We start from the raw sequence: 13,553 nt of genomic DNA on the forward strand, positions 1-13,553 counted from the left end.
AAAAAAAAATTACACATAAAATAATCATGATTTTTGTTAACTGAGCGGTTCATTTTTTTTATGATATCGCACACGAAAGAAAAATTTCTGTTTTTAAAATTATCTAATTGACTCTATACTCATTTTTTTTATGTGATATCACACATTCGTAAAAAAATAGATAGTTTAAGATGCAAAAAAAAATTACTTAATGTATATAATATGAACGAATATTACAAATACATCATTTAATAAAATAAATAATTAAAAACTGAAAATTCATATCTGCGCTGGCGTGCGGATCAGGGTCTAGTAGATATTAAAGTAAGAGACGGATCGTAATCAGGGGAAGGAAGAAACGTTTCTTGTTGGACACGCGTTGATAGGAGAAGAAAACGCATTGAGAGGAAAAGAAATCTGGGTTTGTGTTTCTCGTTCTTGGGTCTCTCCGCCGCAGCCTGCTCCTCCCTCCGCCGCAGCCTGCTCCTCCCAAGGCTTCTCATCCACGAACGTATGTGGACAAGAGAGAGATCCACGGCTCATGTTGATGCCAAGATCCGCCAGCTGAGAGGGAGCGTTATGAGTGGTATGAGTGGTACGAGTGCGGCCTCAGCATCAAGTGAGACGACAACGTCCACCACACATCATTCATAGTTGATCCAGTAAGTGTTTTTTCTTCTTCGTCTGGTTTCCTCTTTCTTGAGAAAGATGAATGATAGGAAATGACGAATCTTGTACTGTGGGAATTTGTGTGTACACTGAAAATAAAATAAATTCTTATACATAGTTTTGGAAGAAAGTATTGTCATATTCAGATGTGGTTTCATTCATTCTGTCTCATTCAAAGTCTATATCTTTATATGATATAATTGCAACAGAGTAAACGAAAATTCCATTGTTTCATGTATTTGTTAAAGGTATATAAACATACGTCAGCAAGAAGAGATTCATATACTTTTATATATAGAGAAAGAAAGAACTATGGATATGTTGATTGACTAGTAAATATATATATATCTAATGAGATATGCACATATCTCATTCTCGTGTATGAACTTTTTAACTTTGCAAAAGGTTCAAAATGCTGAGCTTTCTCTTTCTTCATCCAGACTTGGTCAGGACCCATGAAGCTGCTTCTTCAACATGTCCGGTGGTTTCTACTCTCGTTGAAGGTGGTGCCACTTGCCTTGGCAAAACTGCTGTTGATCAACTTGCCTTTAGGTTTGTCTCTCTCTTTCGATTACCTATATATCGAATTTCAGAAAAAGACATGTAGTTTGGGATTCCAGTGTGGAGGATGGTTTATCTTTAGTTTCTGTTTTCTGCTTATGTAATGGGCATGATGATCCTGAGGAAGGGGAAGCGTTTAGTGTAGTATCTTTTGTTGTTGTTGTTGTTTTCTCTGTGTATGATTTAGGAAACATGGCTACGCTTTTTAAGTTGGAAGATCGTGTAGAATTGTTTGATGGTTCATTAGTCTTTGATTCTCTATAAAGTCTTGAGCTTTACTTATCTGCTTTACTTCTCTTGTCTTCTTTTTTTTTCTTCTTACTACTTTCAAACTGATGATGATGATCTTCTTGAGGAAAGACAAATCAAACTGATGATGATGATTTTTTTTTTTTTTAAGAACCTCTAGATAGGAAACTAGCATTGGAGTGAAAAATTAAGGTTTTTCTTAACTAGAGTTCTTAATTACATTTAATTACTAAAATATCAATTAAGAGATTCTAATGGGGTTTGTGGGTTAATGATGATCTAACTTCATGCACTGATGCACAAAACAATAAAGTATACAAATCTATATAATATAATTAAAAATCTCTTTATTTAATTTTTATTACATATTTTAATATAGAACCAAACCACCCTCGGATTAAATTAGAACCGAACCTAACCAAACCAAACTGAAATTATCCATTCCCAAAACTTAACCCGAATTAACCCAAAAACAACTTCTCGCATTTGTGGCGCTTTATTACATAGAAAAGATTTGGATAAAACAACAGGGACACATAAAGATAATACTATTATAAGATGATCATAAGAATCAGACGCAGCAACAACAATCACATGTCTCGTAGCAGCAACAGCAACAGAACAATCCGTAAAGCCTGCAACAACATATATCCAATTGATTTCATCAAAAACTACAAAAATGAAAAATCATGAGAAGAATTTACAAGACAAACAAAAGATAGAGAAGAGTCTATACTAGTACGTACGTTGCGTATAAACAGCCTTTATTATCTTGCCGTTTCTTGATGTGGTCGAAGTAAACCATGTCCTGTTGTGAAGGTGCCTTCATTTTTCTCTTTTCGGTGTCTTGACGATAAGCTAAGGGGTTGGATTCATTGTTTTGCATGAAGTATATATAAACTTCAAATCTGTTACCTACTTTGATATGATCATTTAATAAAGATATGCATCATTTATTTGGACCGACAAAGTAGTTAGAACCTTCATCCAACTTTACGTGCATGTGAAAACTTTTTTTATTTAAATGATTTGAGAAGGTTCATAGGTTTCTACAATTTAATTACTTCATTTACAAAAGAAGAAAATCTGATTTTCTGGATCGGCAGAAAAGAAAACTATAACATATTCCATGTATAGGATACGGCAATAATACAACTTGATTATTACAAAAAAAAAAACTTATATTGTATTGATCTATTAGTCTACGTGAGACTAAAAAAACCGTTAAAGGTAAATATAAAACATACAATGTGATACACTATGATCATCAATAAATTTATTTATTCTTGAAGCAAACATTTCTCTTATCCACCATGATCATCAAAAAAAAAATTAAATTCTTGAAAATCTACTGTAATGGACAATTTTACTCAAGTTTTTCTTTTGTAAATTGCATAAAATTTTTACTCAAGTTGCAATGATAAATTTTGCTGCAGACCAAAACCGGTTGCATCTGATCTCTTCACGATCCTCAGCCTCATGCATGACTCTTTGAACATCCTGCCAACATTAAAATAAAAATTCAATCTTTTAAAAAGAAAAATTTGCATGTGGCTTTTTTTATTTCAATAAAGTTAATAATCGATATTAATGCAAGCAAAATATGATCATATAATTAATGTAGGGTTATATAAACGTACTGCCAAGGAACATCTCCGACGAGCATCCAATCTCTATCCTTATCCTCGTATATAATAACGTATTCAAATTTCTCCCCCTCCTTCAATGCTACTCCTGCAAAATTTATATGCAAAAGGCTCCAAGTCATAATTTTTTGATAATCGTGATGGAAATGAGCAGGACAATAGGATCCGGTTCTGGGTACAACCGAATGGAACATTTATTTTGGACCTCAAACTTCAGAGAGAACTATCCTATATAGGTCGCATAACTTCCAAATTGTCGAATTTTTATTTTATGATCAACTTAAAAATGTTTGTGTTTTCCTAAATCTCATATCCGACTCAATACGAAGGATTATTTTCTCCATCATGACAATATAACTACGGAAATGAACAGGACTAACCTAGACCAAGACAGCCGAAGAGTTTCTCAAGAACGGTGGCTAGATGAGTATAGCCCTTGCTGGAACCAAGGTCAATCTTCCTCAAGTATGGCACACCGTACATGCTCACTTTCACGTACCCTATCGCTTTCGATAATTCTTTATTGTTGTTTTTCTTTGTCCTATAAGAACACACAGGTGGCCACCCTACCGCCTGACTCTTATCCTTCGGTACAGAGTCATCCTCTACCTCACGGGTGACAATGTCCACAGACGAAACGACGCTGTTTGCACCGTCAGTATCTAGTGATGATGATATCATCATCTCCGAGAACACCCTCTTTGTCTTCTTCGATCCGCTAACTAATCTTTCACCGTTGTTATCTACTGGAAGCCCCAATCTTAGCTCTGTAATCTCAAGTCCTAAACCCTCCTTTGCCATTTGTATTTTTATTTCTTTTTTCGCCTCTGGTTATATGGAATTTTGATTATTCTCTTGGTGCAAATGATGGTTATGTAATGCCTTTGTGTTTTTATGTGTTGTTTAGTTGGTTCAACAAAGCCCAACAATATGTTGACACGTGGGATATAATTTCAAAATTATTAGTGTTTAATTCTTTCTATTTAGCTTTGTGGAGGAAGACAAGGTTAGACCAATGACAGGTCAAATGAGAATGTGGTGTTGGTCACATGAGAGACATAAGTTGGGTCCTTGTTTATAAAAGAGTTAAAGTAAGGGAACTGAGATCTTAAAGGCTGTTAATATTTGTTAGGTTTTGAAAAGATTTTTCGGTAACCCTCCTGATATCCAATTGAAGAAATCCTTCCCAAACATCCCATGTGTCCTCAGTTTGAATATCTAAGATTCTTGTACTCGTTGCTTATTTACAACTTTACTTCGTAAATTATGATGTGTATGTTGTTTTCAGCCTATTATTGTTCCTATTCTTCTTCTTTTTTGGTAATTATTAAAATTGTCATATTAATCCTTGCTCTATAGCATTACCTATGCGTTTTGTGTTCTAATGACTGTAAAGTGTAGTTTTAAATCAGTTTTAAATGTCCTAGGTGACCATATAAACGAAATATGTAACATGAATAGACGTGACGTGCGCATGTCGGGTTCTTTGCTCAATTAGTTTCCTCTAAAACATAGTTTGGCGATCACATCCGAACTCTAATATAGCTTTTGTCATTTGATATGCGCAGTTTAAGTATCTGAAAAGAAAAATATGAGTTGGATTGACTTGGCTCTTCATGATGAAGAACAGCAAGTTGGTCCATGTGAGATAATATTTAATCATAAGTTCATAACCATTAGGCAAACGCGTTATTTCCACTTCATATCAAACAACATTGGTAGCCCTAGTGTTATACTACTTTCCCAAGTTTCCATGCATTTATATCTCATTAATTCATTTACTATATTGTACTGGATGCTGGATACACTAATAATACGTATCTGCCCAAAATCCTTTTGTCTAATTTCCACGTGATGTAGTTGAGAAGAAGCGCACTACCAAATGAAAATAAGAGTACAACTATGTTCCTACATCGCGTAACCAAATGATGGAACCGCATGAACTCTGACACTCAAAGTTGAAATATATTATTAGTTTGCCTTATATAATAATTCTTGTGAAACTAATTAAAGACTCTCAAGTTGAAATTTATTTTCGTTTATACTTATATACAACCAGAATCCGTATAATTTTTGGTTGATAATCATAGAGGAGATTAAAATTTTCATTGTTTACAGATATGTGATGATATATATTATGATAATGAACTTTGTCAAAATATATAATAACAGGCAGACATCATAATAAGAGGATTAAGAATCACACTGATTATTATTATTATTATTATTTTGATTGAATATCAAATTTATTTATCAAAAGATGAAACATTTACAGAGTAAGGTCTATGTATGCGAATCTATTAAAAAGAGAGTGACCAGAGTATTATTCTACACTTAGTACAAACCATCTTCGCATCGTTACTTCCAATCGATGATCCCTTGCATAACGAAGAGAGGAGATACGATTGCGTATCAGCTTATCAATGGTACGCGTGATTGCCTCTGTCGATGTCCAGTTTCCCCCATGACGCCTAAAGTAACTGTCTGGAATGTCATTCTCTTCAGCACTGTATCGATCCTACTATGTGAAGGATGTAACATTGTGGCTACTGTTTCATCCCAGTCATGGGTAATAGCATCCACCTAGCAACTTCCCTGCAATATTCCTCCAGACAGTAAATGAAATAAGGGCATGCATAGAATAAACGGTCCCTTGTCTCATCTCTTTCACCGCATAGCATGCATCCTTGGTCGATACACCATGTCCTCATTCTGTCTCCTGCAGATAGACAGTTTTGGAAAGCCAGCCAGAGAATAAAAGGTTGGCAAGGAATCACCTGACTAAACCACACCAGGTGTCGCCGGATTACGTTGTCTTTCTTGCTTTTCAGAGAGTTCCAAGTCATTGTTGTAGAGAAACTATCTGTGTAGACCTCCTTATCATTCTTCCACACTACCCTGTCTGCACTAGCATGCATGTCAGGAAGGGTTACGGTAGCAATCTTGGCATATAATCCAGGATATCGATGATGTCCTCTAGCTCGAATCTTCCAAGAGGACTCATCACCAGCAGGATCTGTAAGAGTAGCTGAACGCAAAACACCAAGATAACGAGTTCCCAAATCACCTCTAATGTCCAATAGCTTCCACATAACAAGCCAGTCATCAAACCAAAAAGATACTGATTTGCCATTTTGAATTTCAAACCGTATAAATTCATAGACCAAAAAGTTTGCAGCTTCGACAATTTGCGCCAAGTCCATGAACCAAAACCACTGTCCTTTGAATCCCAATATGTGTCATTCTTGAGTGGATACTTTCTTGTCCATGCCATCCAGAACGAGCCTGACTGAGAAAATAAACGCTAGATGAGTTTCAAAGAAAATACATGTGAGGTATCTCTGAGTCGACGAAGCCCCAAATCACCCTTTTCTTTAGGATAAAAAACATCTTCCCAAGAAAAACTTGCCTTACTAGTGATAGTTGGAGATCCAGACCATAAAAAGGAACTACACATTCTCTCTATTTTATAAATACATCCCTTAGGCAAGATAAATTAAAGCGAGCTACAAAAATTTATAGTACTCGTTATGATTGATTCAATAAGCTGTATGCGACATGCAAAAGATAGTGCAAAAGATAGTCCATGACAGAAATATTTTGTGGATTTTGTTGATCAAGGGCTCATAATCCGTTTTCCTCCACATTTTTGATGTTAATGGCATGCCTAAATATCTGATAGGCTATGTGTCGGCGCTCAAGCCACACTCCACTGCAGCCAGGTTCGGACTAAGGCTGTTCGTCCCTTGTATTATTATTATTATTATTATTATTATTATTATTATTATTATTATTATTATTATTAGCGATGAATAATTATCAAACAATGGGTTTATCGATCAATTATAAGTATAATTTTTATGGATATAATTATAATTTTTGTTTATCAGATCAAACAAACATAAAAGACAAAATTTTGAGAAATCAAATTTTTTTCTAAACTCTTTTTGTCTTAAACAGTAACAATTGAAAAATAAAATTTGAAGCATATATATTATAAGATCAAAAGTCATATATCATTATTGAGAAATAGTCTTAACTATTTAATATAGATAATTACAATATCTAAAAATAATTTAAATATATCATTGCATCAGCTAATTTCTAATATTTATCAAATCTAATGTTAGAGGATTTGAAGCATAATGATGATTTACTAAAAACTTATATATAAAGTGAAATATCGGTCAATATTAAAAGTTATAAAAACTTCAAAAGGTTTAAAACAAAAAAAACCCCATCTATTCCATTGTATTATTTTTTGGCTAATGTGCATAGTTTTTTAGCGCATACTAATATTTATCTTTGCTTAGTACATTGAAAAAAAAAAATCCGTTAATATTTAATGTAAAAAAATATAACCAATAAAAAAAGTAATACAGAATACAAATTATTATGAAAATACATTTTACTTTTTCATAGAAACTTGTAAAGCATATTATAAAATGAAACAAAAAATAACTTCCTAGCATCTTATAAATGGGCCAGAGAGAATAGAATTTACAGTATCTTAATTCAAATACTAATTTGAATCTGTTTGAATAAGCTTTCTTAATTATAAAACACATCAAATAATTATTTTAAATTTCTAATATATATATCTGGTATAAGCTTCTTTTGTATTATATGCTTGACTCAAGCTATTGGACTTTTGTGCCCCACCCGGATCCACCACACACGAACGTCTTTAGAGCATCTCCAAAGTAATATCTCATTGGAGTTCTAAAAAAAATTGTTTTTCGATTTTTTAATTATTATTTTTTTTCAGATAAAATAAAAAATATCAACCAATCACGGGCTGTTACATGTCGTCTGAACTCATAAATAGTGCAAGGATTCACTAAGAAAGAGTCTTTATTTAGAGATTTTAAGGATTGAATTTTTAGTTTTTGGTAGAATTCACTGATTATTTAATTATTTTTTCTCTAAAAATTCTTTGTTTAAGATTGCTGCTGCGGATGCTCTTGCGTGGAAGAAGCCCAAGACAACCGAAATAAAATATACGAACATTACTTAAAAATACAAATTTGTTATGCCCTTTCTCAAAAAAATATATATATTTGTTCGGCAATGTAGTCAAACGCGACACTGAGAAGTACAGTATGTGTACTAATTATCATCTATTGGAGAAAACAGGACCTAAAATACTTTTGATCTTCATGAAATCCGACGCGAAGATATGCAAATCCAGATTCGAAAAGCTTGTCAGACCATTCTTTTCTCCTGTAAACTGCTGCAATACACATAACCAAACATGTATCAAAATTATATTATCTACGCACATAACAAAATAAATCTATACAAAAGTGAATACTAACCTTGTAGTCCGTTCGCGGTTTCCCACCAAACACGTGACACCGTAAACAGCAAAAATATGCCCAAAGTTACCAAATACAAAAGCTTATCGGCCATTAGAGATAGAAGCATGTGAAGAAATAACGATGAGTGTTTCCTCAATTCATTTGGCTTTTACCGGTACCATTTATGATAGATTTATAACTCCTAATGTTTTGAACAATGTTTTTGATCATTGACCATTTCACATATTTTTAAATTGACGAATTAATGGCTTTAGGTCCTTGCTTCTATAAAGATACATTATATATATAGTCTTTGTCACCTTAAAAACATTGTAAAATATCAGTTATTTTTGTTTTGTCTTAACGTGTGCCTAACATTGTTCAACCAATAAACTTCAACGAAGATTAATAAATGCATGTCGTAGTTATTTTACGTTGCTCATCTCTTGGAGAAGGTTTCCGACAGGAAACGTGTCTATATGTGATAATGTATTGCTGGTTGAAAAATTGGTACGCTATTTATTACGCCGTTAAACTACACATCAACCATGATGATGTTCTCATCAGATTATATCGGATCTAAGCATCCAAATTGTCAGATTCCATCTACATGTTCGAATTTATAAAGAAAGTGACATGAAAGTATCATCATAAGTTGCAAGAAAATATATAAAAGCTATTAAAGTAAGTAATTAGTTTTTAACAAAAGCTTGTATATAGCGTGAAAGTGAGGAAATGACATGAACATTTCACAAGTTGTAAGAATTTCATTTCACAAGTTGTAACAAAAGATCTTAAAGAAAGCAAAAAAGGGTTTCAGAAAAACTTGTATATATATAGCGTGAAAGGGAGGAGAACCTGACTAATCCGGGAAAAGGGAAAGATCGAACAAAGCCAATTCTCATGGTAATGAGTGTTAGAATTCTTTCTTACTACATGCTAACTCTTAAGGATCAAATATTACCACTAGCTACTGAAAATGAAAACAATTTTAAATTTGAAATAGTCGGAGGAATTATATAGTTCTAAAAGGAATATGTTTGTCTCTTCTTTGATGGATTGTGAGCTTTGAATTCAAAGGTAGTTGTAACTAAAGTGATTTTATTAATCGGATGATCCTATAATCTATATGGATAATGAGTACTGGATCTCTGTAGTAGATCCCATCTCATCTAATACATGAGAAATTTAACAGTTTGTACATATAATATGAGAAAATTGGTTTCGGCTTTCGTGTATAATCTATTTTCATGAAGAACTTATATATTGGAGCCTGAGGTATTTGCACTTTTAGGCTAAAAATGCTAAAAACAATAGAGCATATAGAATACTCAGCAGTATTAATGGATTGTAATATGTACTGGGGTTCAATTATAGTCATTAAAACTGATCATCGTTTATAAACATAGAAGATTAGCCAACACCAATATTCTCATTTCATTTCAACTTTCATATATGGATACAAATAACTCAAGCTACTAACAACTAACAACAAAAAAGCTCTTGTGTAATATTAATCGGGAAAACAATTATACAAATTAGATAACATCTTACACTATTAAAATCATATTGAGAACACTAATCACTTTCACCCTCATTAATTATATATATACGATGACCCTACCCATATAGTTCCGTTAAATAATTACAAGAGGTTTTAACATGTCAAAAAAATCCTCTTGCACGTAGACTCGTAGAATTTTATTCAAAAGAAAACCTATGATCTCTATACTACCCACACACATACATATATATTTATATGTTATTTTATATTTATGTTAAACATAGTAATGAAAATCTAGTGGTTAATAAACTGGAAAATCTTTTAACGGTAGGACTTAAGAACAGAGCCACAGAAACTGCAAACGACGGCTCTCCAAGATTTCCAGTAAATTGGAAGGAAACAAAATCTTGTCGACGTCTTCATGTCGGCGATGCTAGCGCCATGGCCGCACCGTGAGCAAGTTCCTGCCGCCGGTTTGCTCCGCTTCACTTTCCTCTTCTGATCCACCAAGAAACAGAAACATACCATATCTTCTTGATTAAGGTTTAGATCTATCAAGAATCGGAAATGAGAACTCTTTTATATACAGCCACGATTGGTTTCAGAGAGGAACGTTTCTCTGTGTTTTCTTTCTTTGATGGTAGAAGTGGTGGTTTTGGGGTTTTATGGTGTTGTGGAACTTTTTTTCTTTTTTTTTTTCTTTTTGGAGTTGTGGTGGATGGTGTAATGGTGTTGTGGAACTTTTGAGCTTATAAATAATGAAATATACAAAATAGAGCTAAGAGCTTGCACCAAAAAAATTAATAATGAAATAGAGGACGAGTAATTAATTATTGAAAGTTAAATCGAATACTCGTGTGGGGAGTTCAGAAAGTAAAATTTTGAGAGATTGGACCAGATACACACACGTACAGCCCTCAATAAAGAACATGTCCTTCACTAAAAAACTAAAAGAAATTTAGATCAAATAAAAATCTATATATATAAAAATATGTTTAACTCTCTCATAAACTATCCAAGTAAAAATTCACTCTCTGACAGACCGACACGTATCCGTCTTCTGTGAAAAACAGCGCATCACTTGAGTTTCTCGGTACTAAGTTTTATTTTTTTGGTTGGGTTTGAGTTTAACTTTGGGCTTATACTATGAACAATTGACATGACTTTTTACTCTTTAATATTATTGAATGTGTTAATTATTTTTTAATATATAGTACATAAAAAAAGCACACACATTTCGATATGGACGTTATATTATCATCAAAGCAATCTTTACACTATGTATCTTATCTTGTGATAATTTATAAAGTAGCAACGAATCTATGAGTTCAGCAAATTTGCAACTACCTACGTCAGAGTTTTAAGTATATAAACAGTCAACAGTAGTGTGTTGAATATTATATTTATATGATTTAAAAGCCTTTACAAAGTAAATATCCATTAAAGTTCTCAACCACTTCAAATGCCACCAACACCAAAAAAATTAAATCAAGTGCACAAAAACTATAATATATTTAAAACTACAATAAATACATTAGTTAATGAAAAATCATTTTTAAAAAAATATTATGGATGCATACATAAATATTAAGAGAAATGTATAAAAGAAAATAAAAGTAATAATAACTTGAAGAACAAAATGTACAAGACTGAGAATATTTATGATTTGTAGTTTAAGATATATTCAACTTATCGTCTTAATCAAGGTGAAATAAACATTGAATAATATTTTTTTTAAATTATATATACATAGAAATATTTTTAGTGGTAGGGTATATTTATAATTTCTAATATTTGGCCAAATAAAAAAAAAGGAAATCTGCATGTATATAACCATGAAAAAAAAACTACTTTAAATAACTTAATCAAAACAACAACCACGTACAACTAAACCCGATGAACGTCTCAACCTCAAAAGAAAGATGTCATAAGAGTAAAAGTCTCAAGACATGACATATAGTTTTGTACTAACAGCTTACCAACCAATTAATTTACATAGTTCATTCAACAGTAATCAAAACAAGCAAATATCCCTAATCAAAACAAATATTGGTAGCTTCATTGTCTATTTAGTATTCAAATACATTAACATGTACAATATTTAACTAATATGTATATTTTTATATGATACAAATTTATATTAAACATTCATTCTAACAGTTTAAATTGTTTTTAAATTTTCATCCCGCCATAGGACAGGCCGGCCCTAATATTACAAATTGTTTATATGCAAAAAAAAGGAATAACATCTATTTGTAAATAAACTAATCCTACGTTATTTTTAAAATTTTATTTTTAAAATTTTATTAGACTATGAAAAGAGATGAAGGTATAAAACTGTTATCTAACTTATGTGTCTAAACTTCTCAACTACATTAATGTGTTTTAGTATATTTTCATCTACGTTAATTAGAAAGTACTTTTGTGTGAATAAACTTATACTAACATTGTAGCATAAAACTATTTTATTTATAGTTCTGAAAAAGAAAAAAAATAATATATAGTAAAGTTGTACAACTTTGAAAATTACAAAGGGTACCTAAGTACGAACTCTCTTCATATTTATGCAATTATTATTTTCCTTAGTGGCAAAGGATTTGTATCATGAAGAAGGTGTGAGTAGCTGACACGTGAATAAAACAGTTGGACGTTGAGTTTGTCATTGTCCATTCTCAGAAAGATGAGAGGATGGGTCATGCATGACAAAACCTCACCTCCTCAAACTTCAATTATTTATGTTTTTTATATGAACTATATATTTGTTTTCTTCTCATTTCACCAACGAAAATTGCATTTAATTTTGCATATACTTAAATAAATTTCGGTGATAAACAGCTCCAGCCAGGCATGCCAAAACTTCATATTGTTGATCGTAGAAAACCATTTAATGTACATGTTGAAATTTTTTTTTGAAACAAACATGTTGAAAAGTGGTACAACACTTTTTCATACGGCACTCATGTTTTATTGTTTTTTTTTTTTTTTGAACACAACTTGTTTTCATTAATCATTAACTTGCACGAGTACAATAACTAGAGGAAGTTAAACATCTTCTTTGATTGAAAGATAAATGAGATAACCCTTCATAAAAACTTGACAGCGAATTCGAGACGAATCTTGAATGTGCGTATAAAACCTTCACGTCCAGCTGAAAGATAGTCACATAATGTGACGTTGAAAGCCAGCTCTCACCTACGAGAAACCCAAAAGTAATCTCGGTTGCCTCTTCAGGTCCTGTAGAGACCGCTACACAAGAAGACAAACCGGTAGAGAAACTAAAGCCGGAACTCAGCAATAGAACTGAGAAAGTGTATCCTTTCATTGAAAGAAGGTATGAGATCCACTCCTTATGAGAGGAGGGTAGAACAAGCAACCAAGATGTTCCCGACGAATCCAACGGAAAACACTTCATAAGTAAAAGATATATCATTATGCGCAATTTAAAGGGACCAATGAATCCACCGGAAATCCTTTGCGACTTAGCCAAAATCAATGCAACCATGTCCATTTTTGAACTGTGTTTACCTGAGCTAAGCCGTGAGCTGATAATATCAGCAGTAATCATAGTGAGCCTGGCCCAAAAAGTTATCATTAGCAACCCAAAGACAAGCCAACGAACGGTTGTATGCGGTTGTGGAAAGTCGC

The 13,553-nt window shown here is 32.6% G+C and overlaps 3 protein-coding genes and 1 long non-coding RNA gene across 4 annotated transcripts; 1 reads left to right on the top strand and 3 right to left on the bottom strand.

The window, feature by feature from the left end:
• Positions 1-349: 349 nt before the first annotated feature.
• Positions 350-1,468, top strand: LOC106299479. Its single transcript, XR_001261786.1, has 2 exons — positions 350-641; positions 1,089-1,468. It is a non-coding gene; the product is annotated as an uncharacterized LOC106299479 (long non-coding RNA).
• A 317-nt stretch (positions 1,469-1,785) lies between these two features.
• LOC106299386 lies at positions 1,786-2,335 on the bottom strand. Its single transcript, XM_013735483.1, has 2 exons — positions 2,205-2,335; positions 1,786-2,093 (listed from the first exon to the last, which is right to left on the bottom strand). Exons 1-2 carry the CDS (start codon positions 2,285-2,287, stop codon positions 2,030-2,032), a joined length of 147 nt encoding a protein of 48 aa, XP_013590937.1. The 5' UTR covers positions 2,288-2,335; the 3' UTR covers positions 1,786-2,029.
• Positions 2,336-2,801: 466 nt separating this feature from the next.
• LOC106299389 (auxin-responsive protein IAA6) lies at positions 2,802-3,951 on the bottom strand. The gene is made up of 3 exons (XM_013735487.1): positions 3,485-3,951; positions 3,099-3,192; positions 2,802-2,958 (listed from the first exon to the last, which is right to left on the bottom strand). Exons 1-3 carry the CDS (start codon positions 3,903-3,905, stop codon positions 2,862-2,864), a joined length of 612 nt encoding a protein of 203 aa, XP_013590941.1. The 5' UTR covers positions 3,906-3,951; the 3' UTR covers positions 2,802-2,861.
• Positions 3,952-9,817: 5,866 nt separating this feature from the next.
• LOC106298772 lies at positions 9,818-10,639 on the bottom strand. The gene has a single exon (XM_013734913.1). It carries the CDS (start codon positions 10,434-10,436, stop codon positions 10,230-10,232), a length of 207 nt encoding a protein of 68 aa, XP_013590367.1. The 5' UTR covers positions 10,437-10,639; the 3' UTR covers positions 9,818-10,229.
• Between the last annotated feature and the right edge of the window lie 2,914 nt (positions 10,640-13,553).

This window comes from Brassica oleracea, chromosome C6, assembly GCF_000695525.1.
Source record: "Brassica oleracea var. oleracea cultivar TO1000 chromosome C6, BOL, whole genome shotgun sequence".
Lineage (NCBI taxonomy): Eukaryota > Viridiplantae > Streptophyta > Magnoliopsida > Brassicales > Brassicaceae > Brassica > Brassica oleracea.